Source organism: Coregonus lavaretus (assembly GCF_964263955.1).
Source record: "Coregonus lavaretus genome assembly, contig: HAP1_SCAFFOLD_123, whole genome shotgun sequence".
NCBI lineage: Eukaryota > Metazoa > Chordata > Actinopteri > Salmoniformes > Salmonidae > Coregonus > Coregonus lavaretus.
In genome coordinates this window covers 403576-417362 of record NW_028165834.1, presented here as the reverse complement: position 1 = coordinate 417362, position 13787 = coordinate 403576, and the positions used below count along the sequence as shown (strand labels likewise).

The window sequence follows — 13787 nt, the reverse complement described above, 5'->3', positions numbered from 1 at the left end:
AGCATATTGGCTTGTTGGAAACTACAACCCCCTACTATACTGAACAAAAATGTAAACACAACGATTTTACTGAGTTACTGTTCATATAAGGAAATCAGCCAATTGAAAAATATTCATTAGGCCCTAATCTATGGATTTCACATGACTGCGCAGGGGTTGCAGCTATGAGTGAGATCTTTTATTTCAACTCATGAAACCTGGGACCAACACTTTACATGTTGCGTTTATATTTTACATTTATACATCGCACAGTTCAGGCTTGATCTGATTTATCTCTAGAGAAACTGTGCATTGAGCTTAGAAAAAAATGAACTAAATGGAATTAAAATAATTCTGAAAAAGAATATACATTTCGGTGAAGCTCAGCACTACCTCCCAGGACAAGCTGTGTAATGCTGGTGCCATATGGGAGGAGCCAGCACACTGAAGACTGTCTGGCCAACCCAGGAGGAGGAGTTAGAGGGAGCATCGGAGCAAAGCGGCAGGGATGATGCTGGCCTGGGGTCCATTTTGGCTCCTTGTTACATCCACTAGGCCCTTTGGTGTTCCCAGATCCTCCCAGTCCGCTAATAGTTCTTCCGTCAGATCTGTTTAACGCCAAAGTGGTATGGGCGAGGGACCAAAATGGAACCAGTATGAAGAAAAGTGAAAGATCCTCTTGAACATCCAATCTCCTATACACAGATCTGTATTTTGGGTAGCTTTGGAAACATCATGCCTCTGTGAGGTGTTCCAAGCAGCAGTGTTGAGCTCCAGGACACAGGCCTGTTAATGTTAATGTGCGCCATGCAGCAGGAAGCTAACCGGCCTGCTCACAGTTAAATGGTGCTAGCTGTGGGTTAACCGCTATTTATAGCCTAGCCTTCCACAGTTAGTGGAGGCACAATTGTAGGTTAGTATGTTGGAAATGGGAGTGGTGGGCCATAGGCAGTAGGCATGTCTCTGTGGGTTAACCCCATGCTGTCTACACAGACTATAGTCTAGCTTCTATTACCGTCTCCGTACAAAAATGAATGTACCAATCACAGATCACCCCTTAAATCTCTGCTCTAGCAAGGTAGTATTGGTATTTGGTACTACGCTGGAAACCTTGCCTTCAATTCCATTTGAGTGCGCAGACCAGTGATGGTGACAGCTACTGAAGCCTATCCCAGGCCTAACTGCCTGGTGGGTGTCTGGCTTCTGGCCCTCTGGGGTCAGCTGGTCTGGTGTTGAATGTGTCACCCACTCTGTGGCAGGGCCAAGGTCTCACCCTGTGTCACAGAGGCTGTGTCTAGACTTGACAGTTCATGCAGCTTTAGTATTCTGATCATAGAGTTCTGATCATGGTATTCCGAACGCGTCATGCATCTATACCTACATTTAAATGTGTCTACCATGTCCACAATGTGTCCGGATTCCCTTTTCCTGCGCTATATTCAAATGCCAGTATGCATTCTACAAACGGTGGAATAGGCAAAATATGATAAAACAACTGATGGCAGTAGCTAACTACTGTAGCTAACTAGCCAGATAACCTCAGTAGCTAGCAAGCAACTCTAAATGGATTGCAAACAGGTTAGCATAACTCTAGCCAAACAAAAATATATTTTTTCTAAATATTAGCTAGCTGGCTACCTTTTTATGAGGCCAGCAAACACGTTATTAAGAAAAGGTGTCTAGGTTCCAAAACTAAAGACTTCTGGGAGGAGTGCTGATGACGTCACCCACTGTATGCGCTTTCGGTAGCCTGAATGCGTCCAGACTGAGGAGAAATCCTCACACAGTGCATCCCTGTCCACTTCCTGAAGTGTTCAGCCAGATCTGAACACAATCAGACCACAAAGCGTCTAGACCTGTCTTTTCAATGCCATCTTCGTATTCTGATAGCAGAAGGCGCATGTAAGTGTCAAGTGTAGACCTGACCAGACACACCTAGTAGTCACCTTCAGACACGGTCTGTCCCTACACTGTGGCCTATCTGTCCACGTGCTCACACTGTGTGTGTGTGTGTGTGTGTGTGTGTGTGTGTGTGTGTGTGTGTGTGTGTCTTCCCTACACACAGTCCAGTGAAGCTCTTTTGTCTCCTCTCACCCCTACTCTGGCCCTCGCTCTAATGGCTGTCACAAGACCCACACTGCCCCTGGGCTGTCCACACCACTGCCTGAACACAACTCTGCTTTGTGTGTGTGTAAGTGTGCATGAGGAGCGACCCGTTGAGCCACCTCATTATCATACAGGGACACAAAAGCCCCCCGCGATCGAGACAGCGTTCCCATTCAGGGCTGCAGCCCAGTCTGAGCTTTGTCCAACAGACTTTCCTTTCCCTTCGGTGTCAGGTTTCTCACTTAGCACCTCGTCGGTTCTATCCACAAACAAGCAGGTGAAATAGACCACGCTTTGGGTATATCGAACGCAACTCAGTTTTTATGGTAGATACACTATTAGGAACTGAAGAGTTGCCTCTTCCCTTGAGACCACATCCCATTCTCTCCAAGCGCTGAAGGAAAACAACTTGTTTTCGGTCGAGTAGTGTTTCTTCAGAGGCCGGTACTGTAGCAGCTGCACTCTGATCAAAAACAGCTGCATTATTGACTGGTCTCTCCTCTCACAGCCCACTCAGCATGGCAGGCTTCTCTGGTCTCTCCTCTCACAGCCCACTCAGCCTGGCAGGCTTCTCTGGTGTCTCCTCTCACAGCCCACTCAGCCTGGCAGGCTTCTCTGGTCTCTCCTCACTCAGCCTGGCTGGCTTCTCTGGTGTCTCCTCTCACAGCCCACTCAGCCTGGCTGGCTTCTCTGGTCTCTCCTCTCACAGCCCACTCAGCCTGGCTGGCTTCTCTGGTGTCTCCTCTCACAGCCCACTCAGCCTGGCTGGCTTCTCTGGTCTCTCCTCTCACAGCCCACTCAGCCTGGCTGGCTTCTCTGGTGTCTCCTCTCACAGCCCACTCAGCCTGGCTGGCTTCTCTGGTCTCTCCTCTCACAGCCCTCTCAGCCTGGCTGGCTTCTCTGGTGTCTCCTCTCACAGCCCACTCAGCCTGGCTGGCTTCTCTGGTGTCTCCTCTCACAGCCCACTCAGCCTGGCAGGCTTCTCTGGTCTCTCCTCTCACAGCCCACTCAGCCTGGCTGGCTTCTCTGGTCTCTCCTCTCACAGCCCACTCAGCCTGGCAGGCTTCTCTGCTGTCTGAAATGGTAACCTCTTTATATTGCGCTATGTTTGACCAGGGCCCACAGGGAATAGGGTCCCATTTCAGACACAGACCAAGCTTCAACTCCTCTCCTTCAGTCTCTCGCTGACTGTCTCTCACATGTGTTGCTCTATATCAGATCTGAGAATGCACAGTCTTCTTGGTGGTTGTAGGAGGTCTGGTCTGTCTGTTAGTGAGGTAGGGGCAGCAGTGGGTCAATTGGCTGGTATGTGGAGTAGATCCAGTATAGGACAGACTGCCTCTGCCTGCCTGGGCTGTCTCCTACTGCTGCTCACTAGGCCATTTCTCTCTCACCACTGCTCATCTGGTTTGTGTTGAGAAGAAGAGGGGGGCATCAATATACCTTCCTGATCTGTGTGTGTGTTTATGCTTTCTGTGTATTTGTACAAACTGATTTATCTGTGTGTGTAGCCTAGCCTAGACATTGCCTGCCCCAAGGTGGATTAGCTCGTCACCCAACGCCTGTACCCCCTCTACCCTCCCACTCTCCCTGCTCAAATGTTACCTTACATCTTCATCTGACCCCTCCCCCCCGGGGCTATCAGCCCCCCATTACCAGCCAGCTCACCTCCCTTTACACTGCCTTTGATGTGCTAGGCCAACCTTTATGGCAGCTAGGCTATATGCTTTAGCATTGTGTGGGATAACATGGATGGATAGCAGTAACAACATGGATGGATAGCAGTAACAACATGGATGGATAGCAGTAACAACATGGATGGATAGCAGTAACAACATGGATGGATAGCAGTAACAACATGGATGGATAGCAGTAACAACATGGATGGATAGCAGTAACAACATGGATGGATAGCAGTAACAACATGGATGGATAGCAGTAACAACATGGATGGATAGCAGTAACAACATGGCTGGATGGATGACCATCCGTTAGAGCAAGCCAGTTTGTTGTGAGCCATCTTATTACAATGTAATGATGATGTGAAGTGATTTCAGCATTCTGTCATTCCTTTGGGCAGCTCCGCCTCTTGTGGGAGATAGCCTATGTGTTGCCAGGGAATCGTTGAGAAGGATGACTAGGAAGGAATGGGAAAGTGGTGAGATTGGCTTCTGGTTTTACTGGATGAATGTAGAATAACAGAGGAGAGGGTTTCAGTGCTGTTTAGAGATATTGTGTAGAATGGCCTACTAGCTAATAGTGTGTCAGTGTGATTTGTCTTCTTCTGGTTGTAGTCTAAGGAGTGGGGAGGTCGTATGTACACCTAGTGAGCTCCGGTCTGGAGTGGGGAGGTCGTATGTACCCCTAGTGAGCTCCTGTCTGGAGTGGGGAGGTCGTATGTACCCCTAGTGAGCTCCTGTCTGGAGTGGGGAGGTCGTATGTACCCCTAGTGAGCTCCTGTCTGGAGTGGGGAGGTCGTATGTACCCCTAGTGAGCTCCGGTCTGGAGTGGGGAGGTCGTATGTACACCTAGTGAGCTCCGGTCTGGAGTGGGGAGGTCGTATGTACCCCTAGTGAGCTCCGGTCTGGAGTGGGGAGGTCGTATGTACACCTAGTGAGCTCCGGTCTGGAGTGGGGAGGTCGTATGTACACCTAGTGAGCTCCGGTCTGGAGTGGGGAGGTCGTATGTACACCTAGTGAGCTCCGGTCTGGAGTGGGGAGGTCGTATGTACACCTAGTGAGCTCCGGTCTGGAGTGGGGAGGTCGTATGTACACCTAGTGAGCTCCGGTCTGGAGTGGGGAGGTCGTATGTACACCTAGTGAGCTCCGGTCTGGAGTGGGGAGGTCGTATGTACACCTAGTGAGCTCCGGTCTGGAGTGGGGAGGTCGTATGTACACCTAGTGAGCTCCGGTCTGGAGTGGGGAGGTCGTATGTACACCTAGTGAGCTCCGGTCTGGAGTGGGGAGGTCGTATGTACACCTAGTGAGCTCCGGTCTGGAGTGGGGAGGTCGTATGTACACCTAGTGAGCTCCGGTCTGGAGTGGGGAGGTCGTATGTACACCTAGTGAGCTCCGGTCTGGAGTGGGGAGGTCGTATGTACGCCTAGTGAGCTCCGGTCTGGAGTGGGGAGGTCGTATGTACTCCTAGTGAGCTCCGGTCTGGAGTGGGGAGGTCGTATGTACACCTAGTGAGCTCCGGTCTGGAGTGGGGAGGTCGTATGTACACCTAGTGAGCTCCGGTCTGGAGAGTTGGAGAGAGGCCATAACATCTGGCTGTGGTTAGGGGCTTTATGGAGTGTCTGGAGCTGGCTGCTCAGTGATAACCCCCTGCTTCAGGCAACCTCTCCAGGGCCACAGTATCAGACCAGGGACCTCGGTGGCCCGCTAAATGCCCCTCAGTCAGTCTACTCCTGCCCTGGCTGCTGTGTCCGGACAGGGCCTCTGTAGCTCAGAGCTCCAGCAGGTTAGGGTTGGAGGATGGGGCTGAAGGTGAGGTGATTGTTTGTGTTGTGTGATAGTGGAGGGGGGTTTAGGACTGAAATGGGTGAGGGAACTGGCTGGAGCAATGGGGACCCTCCTGAAGCCTTATCTCACACCGATTGGTTGATAGATCATCCTCCGCTTCCTGTCTATAGCCTACATTCCTTCCTGCTTTATTTTCTAGTCCACCCCGCCCCATGACCTGAATCTGAGACATGAGAAACCAGTGGGCACAAAAAGACATTCACGTCACAAGTAGTGAATTGACCTACATATCCAACAATGTTAGGGGGGATTCCTCCTCATTTTCTGGATAAAATTGACATTTTCTTCCAAAGATTGTCACCCAAGCATCATGCTTAAGGACAGCGTTTTCTGGCAACACAGAGGAGTGGGGGGACGCAGGGGGTGAAAACTGAACCTCTCCAATGCACCTGTGACCTTTCACCTCGACCAAAGGCTTGTGTGTCTCGACGGGGACTCGAGTGATAAGTAATGTCACTGATGTTTTTATAGACAGCGGCCCCGGGGTCAAAGTTGAAAGGATTATAAGTCCTGAGAGTGAAGGCATGAAGGCTTTCGTCTCCTCCTTAGCTGGAGAGAATACGCTGCTTGGCTTTTGTCATTAACCACGCATATTTTCAATTGACTGTGGAATGTTCACTCATAATAGGCTAGATGGAGATGGTCCAGAGATGGTCGTCAAGTGTGTGTGCGTTTGTACGCGTCTTGTTTAGATACACAGCTGCTTCTGTCATCAAACACAATACTGCTGTATCCATTATAAAACACACTGTAGCCCCACACTAGTGGAAATCCCCATTGTGGTTTCTATCCAGATAATTATTAGCAGCTTTTATCTCTGTTTTGAGGGGTTGGAGACTAAGGGGGGGTAAGATACTATTTCTGTCTGTTTATGTAAGGAGTGAGTGGTGCTGAGGGAGAGGGGAGAACTGTGGGAATGTTTGTTCAGCACAGAGATTGTAGCCTCAGTCCATGTCTATGTCTGTTTGGATGCTAGTGATTGTGCTGTATCTATGCTAGGCTTAACCAGCCACATGACATTACACAGTGGAATGAATCAAAGTGATGATGGTTGTCTATGGAAATAACTCCTATGGTTGGTCACCTGTTCCACTATGTACACAGCTAACATGGGTTTTACTGTGAGAAGGCATGTTTTGCAAGTTCAAGTGACACACACAGACGTATTAACCTTAACCCAGCTGATCAGTGTATTACTGTGACCCTCGGTTGACCTCGTGATTACTGACCTGCTATCCTTTCTCTTCATCTCTACAGGGAAGACATGTCAAAACTGGACAGCTGGCTGCCATCAAGGTCATGGACGTCACAGAGGTAAAGAAGTTCAGACTAACTGTAACACCCCCGTGTGTGTGTGTGTGTGTGTGTTGTTCAAGGAGGATGTTGCGTGGCCGGGTCTATTGGTGAAACAATGTAGTCTGAAGCCTAGCTGAGATGACCTTTCACATTTCAAAACAAAACAAACTGCCCACTCTGCCTGTTTATTTGTCAACCAGGTCTTTCAGATCAGCCAACCATTGTCTTATTTGGGCCTCAGATTAAAGGGTAAATGGCCTAACGTCAGGTGGTTTTGCAGGGTTATTACATTGACATTGACACAAAGGGCCTTACCCAAGGTTGTTGAAAGTGTGTTATATAAATTGTTCTATTTCTGATTAGGCTAAATGTTTATTTCTGGGAGAGAGAAAAATGCTTTGAAAATGCTACCTTCGATTGCTTGGGGGAAGTACAAGCTCTTGACTTATTTTTAGCCTTTGATATACACTATATATACAAAAGTATGTGGACACCCCTTCAAATTAGTGGATTCGGCTATTTCAGCCACACCCGTTGCTGACAGGTGTATAAAATCGAGCACACAGCCATGCAACACTCAATACCGAGTTTCAAACTGCCTCTGGAAGCAACAAGCTTCATGAAATGGGTTTCCATGGCCGAGCAGCTGCACACAAGCCTAAGATCACCATGTGCAATGACACGCATTGGCTGGAGTGGTGTAAAGCTCGCCTCCATTGGACTCTGGAGCAGTGGAAACGCATTCTCTGGAGTGATGAATCACACTTCACCATCTGGCAGTCCGACGGACGAATCTGGGTTTGGCGGATGCCAGGAGAACGCTACCTGCCCCAATGCATAGTTCCAACTGTAAAGTTTGTTAGAGGAGGAATAATGGTCTGGGGCTGTTTTTCATGGTTCAGGCTAGGCCCCTTAGTTCCTGTGAAGGGAAATCTTAACGCTACAGCATACAATGACATTCTAGACGATTCTGTGCTTCCATCTTTTTGGCAACAGTTTGGGGAAGGCCCTTTCCTGTTTCAGCATGACAATGCCGCCGTGCACAAAGCGAGGTCATACAGAAATGGGTTGTCGAGATCGGTGTGGAAGAACTTGACTGGCCTGCCCAGAGCCCTGACCTCAACCCCATCAAACACCTTTGGGATGAATTGGAACTCCGACTGTGAGCCAGGCCTAATCGCCCAACATCCGTGCCCGACCTCACTAATGCTCTTGTGCCTGAATGGAAGCAAGTCCCCACAGCAATGTTCCAACATCTAGTGGAAAGCCTTCCCAGAAGAGTGGAGGCTGTTATAGCATGAGTTAGCAAACTCATCATTAGAATAGGCTAGTCCACATGGAAATTCCTACATGTCTTCGAGGTCCCATTTACATTTCAGGAAGAAAACTTTGACTTCTCCATAATCAGCTGCTCGTAAATCTCAGTATAATAAGCAGAGATCATTACAGCTAAAGCCAGTAGGATGTTTTATGGTTAAATTACGTCATTTTCAGGCAGGCAGGAGGGCAGCCCTTTGCTCTCTCTATGGCATTCTGCTTTTATCTACTGAAAGAGGACCTCCCAGTGAATATAGAACTAGCAGGGCCACACACGCAGACCCTAATGAGACCCCCCCCCCCCCCCCCCCCAACCCAAGCAACTTGTGGTTTGTTTTATGATATAGCCTTTGCAGTATAGGCCTGCCATGTGGCCCATGTCGTTTTAAGATAACGTTTACTGTTAAACATTGCCGAAGTAAAATTCCGTCGCCCTAATTCTCAAATGCCAATGTGGTCATTCTGGTTCTAGACCAGTTTCTCTATGCTTATGCCCTGACTTGCCCCCTGCCTGCCACTCCCTGCTGACTGTCATGAGTAAGACTCTGATGGAGTGTTGCCCAACCGTTTCCTGCCGTGGGTGTCATAGGGCATGTCTCACCTGGTTTCTACTAGTTACCACAGCCACAAAGTTAAGATTGTTTTCATGAATTGTTACGATATAGACAAACATTTGTTTTTGGTCTTAATTTAAGGTTGGGGTTAGGCATAAGGTTAGCATTGTGGCTAAGGTTAGGTTTAAAATAATATTTTAAGAACCGAAATGGTAGAAATAGGCGAGGTTTATGACTTTGTGGCTGTGGTAGCTAGTGACGACCCACTCACCCCCCGTTACGTCGTCATACACCTGCCCTGATATAGCCTCTAGTCTAAGATATGAGGGATAGATATAGTGAGATTTCACCACCATAGGCTAGATTACATACACAGACAGAAGTACAGTCATATGTAGCTTCACCCTGCCAGGTAGAGGAGAACCTGTTATCTCAACAGCTCTCTGTTGTCCTGGGAAACCATTACACTGTTGCTGAGAGAGTGAGAGGTGAGCATGGCAGTACTGGGCTCTACTGTTAGTCAGCTCTCTGCTCTGCTCTCCCAGTTTAAATGCCTGTCTGTGCTACGCTTTGTTGTACCCTTTGACCTACACGGTGCTGCGTTAACCGCTTGAATGATAACGGCAATGAAATTAAAATGTCCGCCTAAAGAGACAATGACATAACCGAAAGTGAATCCCCCCTCATTTCTGTCCCAGTGATTGTCAGGAGTGCTCAGCCAGCCCGCCTGTCCCTGTTCACGTGACACGGGAGCTAACGACCAGGCTTTCACAGCTGTGAATAATGATCCAAACAGCTGCAGGAAACATGGGAAAGAGAGAGGAGAGGGAGAGTAGCAATATGGCTGCCAGCACAGCCAACAGACAGCCTCTACCTGCTGGCACTGGAAGCGTCTGGTGGAAGAGAACTGTGTTTGCGTACTTACGTGCATCTTTAAACACACCATCACAGTAACTGCGTTGCTATTCACGAATGTCCCCATCATTCAGACTCCTCCCTTTCCAACAGGGGTTTCTGTAAGACATGGGGAATTACACTGGTTGAGTGTTCAGTTAGTGTCACTGTTAATCAGTGTCGAGTTGTTGCAACGGAAGAGATCAAGCTAATGGTGGGGTGACCTTTTGCTGTCCTCCTCACGGTTTTCAAGTGAGGTGGGGGAGGGGAGGGAGGCTGTTTGTGGTGGGTCTCACTTGAAGGGGTTAGGCGTGCTCAACTTTACACTGGAATAAGCGATGTCCGCTTTTGTACGCGCATCCAACAAGTTTCATCTCCGAGGGGCAGAAAGCAAAAACACCAGTGATTTTGAGGGGTTGTGTGTGTATAGGTCATTGCTGTGTAAAACACCAGTGATTTCGAGGGGTTGTGTGTGTGTGTGTGTGTGTGTGTGTGTGTGTGTGTGTGTGTGTGTGTGTGTGTGTGTAGGTCACCATATGTGAATTGATTGCCCCCCATCTATCCTCAGAGTTCGTACTGCTTGGTGACCTAAATTGGGATATGCTTAACACCCCGGTCATCCTACAATCTAAACTAGATGCCCTCAATCTCACACAAATTATCAACGAACCTACCAGGTACAACCCTAAATCCGTAAACATGGGTACCCTCATAGATATCATCCTGACTAACTTACCCTCTAAATACACCTCCGCTGTCTTCAACCAGGATCTCAGCGATCACTGCCTTATTGCCTGCGTCCGTAACGGGTCCGCGGTCAAACGACCACCCCTCATCACTGTCAAACGCTCCCAAAAACACTTCAGCGAGCAGGCCTTCCTAATTGACCTGGCCCAGGTATCCTGGATGGATATAGATCTCATTCCGTCAGTAGAGGATGCCTGGTTGTTCTTTAAAAGTAATTTCCTCTCAATCTTAAATAGACATGCCCCATTCAAAAAATACAGAACTAAGAACAGATATAGCCCCTGGTTCTCCTCAGACTTGACTGCCCTTGACCAGCACAAAAACATCCTGTGGCGTACTGCATTAGCATCAAATAGCCCCCGCGATATGCAACTTTTCAGGGAAGTTAGGAACCAATATACACAAGCAGTTAGGAAAGCAAAGGCTAACTTTTTCAAACAGAAATTTGCATCCTGTAGCACTAACTCCAAAAAGTTTTGGGACACTGTAAAGTCCATGGAAAATAAGAGCACTTCCTCCCAGCTGCCCACTGCACTGAGGCTAGGAAACACTATCACCACCGATAAATCGACAATAATCGAGAATTTCAACAAGCATTTTGCTACGGCTGGCCATGCTTTCCACCTGGCTACCACTACCCCGGCCTCCAGCTCTGCACCCTCCGCTGCAACTTGCCCATGCCCCCCCCGCTTCTCCTTCACACAAATCCAGACAGCTGATGTTCTAAAAGAGCTGCAAAATCTGGACCCCTACAAATCATCTGGGCTAGACAATCTGGACCCTTTCTTTCTAAAACTAGCCGCCGATATTGTCGCAACCCCTATTACTAGCCTGTTCAACCTCTCTTTCGTAACGTCTGAGATCCCCAGAGATTGGAAAGCTGCCGCGGTCATCCCCCTCTTCAAAGGGGGTGACACTCTAGATCCAAACTGTTACAGACCCATATCCATCCTGCCCTGCCTTTCAAAAGTTTTTGAAAGCCAAGTCAACAAACAGATCCCCGACCATTTCGAATCCCACCGTACCTTCTCCGCTATGCAATCCGGTTTCCGAGCTGGTCATGGGTGCACTTCAGCCACGCTCAAGGTCCTAAACGATATTATAACCGCAAACGATAATAGACAGTACTGTGCAGCCGTTTTCATTGACCTGGCCAAGGCTTTCGGTCAACCACCGCATTCTTATTGGCAGACTAAATAGCCTTGGTTTCTCAAATGACTGCCTCGCCTGGTTCACCAACTACTTCTCAGATAGAGTTCAGTGTGTCAAATCGGAGGGCCTGTTGTCTGGACCTATGGCAGTCTCTATGGGGGTGCCACAGGGTTCAATTCTTGGGCCAACTCTATTCTCTGTGTATATCAATGACGTCGCTCTTGCTGCTGGTGACTCTCAGATCCACCTCTACGCAGACGACACCATTTTGTATACATCTGGCCCTTCATTGGACACTGTGTTAACAAACCTCCAAACGAGCTTCAATTCCATACAACACTCCTTCAGTAGCCTCCAACTGCTCTTAAACACTAGTAAAACTAAATGCATGCTCTTCAACCGAACGCTGCTTGCACCCGCCCACCCGACTAGAATCACTACTCTAGACGGGTCTGACCTAGAGTATGTGGACAACTACAAATATCTAGGTGTCTGGTTAGACTGTAAACTCTCCTTCCAGACTCACATTAAGAATCTCCAATCCAAAGTTAAATCTAGAATCGGTTTCCTATTTCGCAACAAAGCCTCCTTCACTCATGCTGCCAAACATGCCCTCGTAAAACTGACTATCCTACCGATCCTTGACTTCGGCGATGTCATTTACAAAATAGCCTCCAACACTCTACTCAGCAAATTGGATGTTGTCTATCACAGTGCCATCCGTTTTGTCTCCAAAGCCCCATATAATACCCACCACTGTGACCTGTACGCTCTTGTTGGCTGGTCCTCACTACATATTCGTCGCCAAACCCACTGGCTCCAGGCCATCTATAAATCACTGCTAGGCAAATCCCCGCCTTATCTTAGCTCATTGGTCACCATAGCAACACCCACCCGTAGTCTGCGCTCCAGCAGGTATATCTCACTGGTCATCCCCAAAGCCAACACCTCCTTTGGCCGCAATTCCTTCCAGTTCTCTGCTGCCAATGACTGGAACAAATTGCAAAAATCTCTGAAGCTGGAGACACTTATCTCCCTCACTAACTTTAAGCATCAGTTATCAGAGCACCTTACCGATCACTGCACCTGTACACAGCCCATCTGAAATTAGCCCGCCCAACTACCTCATCCCTATATTGTTATTTATTTTGCTCATTTGTACCCCAGTATCTCTATTTGCACGTCATCTCTTGCACATCATTCCAGTGTTAATACTAAATTGTAATTATTTTGCACTATAGCCTATTTTATTGCCTTACCTCCATAACTTGCTAAATTTGCACACTGTATATTATATGTATTTCTGTTGTATTTTTGACTTTGTTTTGTTTTACCCCATATGTAACTCTGTGTTGTTGTTTTTATCGCACTGCTTTGCTTTATCTTGGCCAGGTCGCAGTTGTAAATGAGAACTTGTTCTCAACTGGTTTACCTGGTTAAATAAAGGTGAAATAAAATAAATAAAAAATAGGTCATGGATGTGTGGAATAGGGATATCACATTGTAATCATTCTACTGCTGAAAAGCCTGATTTGTAAATACATCTCCTCTCTCCTGTAATTGTACATATATAATGTGTAGGCCTGGGCTCTAATGGAATACCAGTTGTTTAGCTGAGGGGTTTGACGTATACATGTACAGTCGTGTTAGGGATGGGACAATTTGTTAATCGGTTTGCCATAAAAATGATACGAAAAATGTAACATTTCTCGTCAATCCACAATGCAGCTGCGCTGCTGCCAGCAACGGTTTGGGCCTCACGGTGCGTCCCTTTCAGAAGGTTAAGCATTTCACCTGGACTACCATTACTGTACCTCAATTCCACCTCGCAAAGTTTGCATTTCCTACTCATGTAACTTCTCAAAGTATTGCCATACACGACTTGGCTGCTGTCGCTTAACGTAATGAGGTAATGTTGGAGTATCGACTCCAAAATAATTGATTCCTCTACTCCTTGCACGTCGACTCCCATGTCAAGATTCGATTCCGCAAAGAATCGACTCCTAAGATTCAGTATTTTTGGAACGGAGGAGACCTATTAGTTGCCATAATTCCTAGAAGACAAACACTCTTTCATAACGAGGGACGGAGAGAGAGGAGAGGGGCACAGTATAGGCAGGTTGGCCACCAGGCAGACAGTCAACCGTGCACTAGGCCCATCTCACAGTGGAATGCTGTACACACTCGCATCATTAGCGAAGAGAAAGAGCAGGCGAGC

General features: G+C 47.9%; 1 protein-coding gene across 1 annotated transcript in view; it reads left to right on the top strand.

Moving 5' to 3' along the window:
* Positions 1-13787, top strand: part of LOC311115404 (mitogen-activated protein kinase kinase kinase kinase 4-like) — a 47705-nt gene that overhangs the window by 11176 nt on the left and 22742 nt on the right. Inside the window, exon 3 of the mRNA XM_084190580.1 lies at positions 6867-6923. Coding sequence (XP_084046706.1) covers positions 6867-6923 — 57 coding nt within the window. The remainder of the gene's footprint in view (positions 1-6866; positions 6924-13787) is intronic.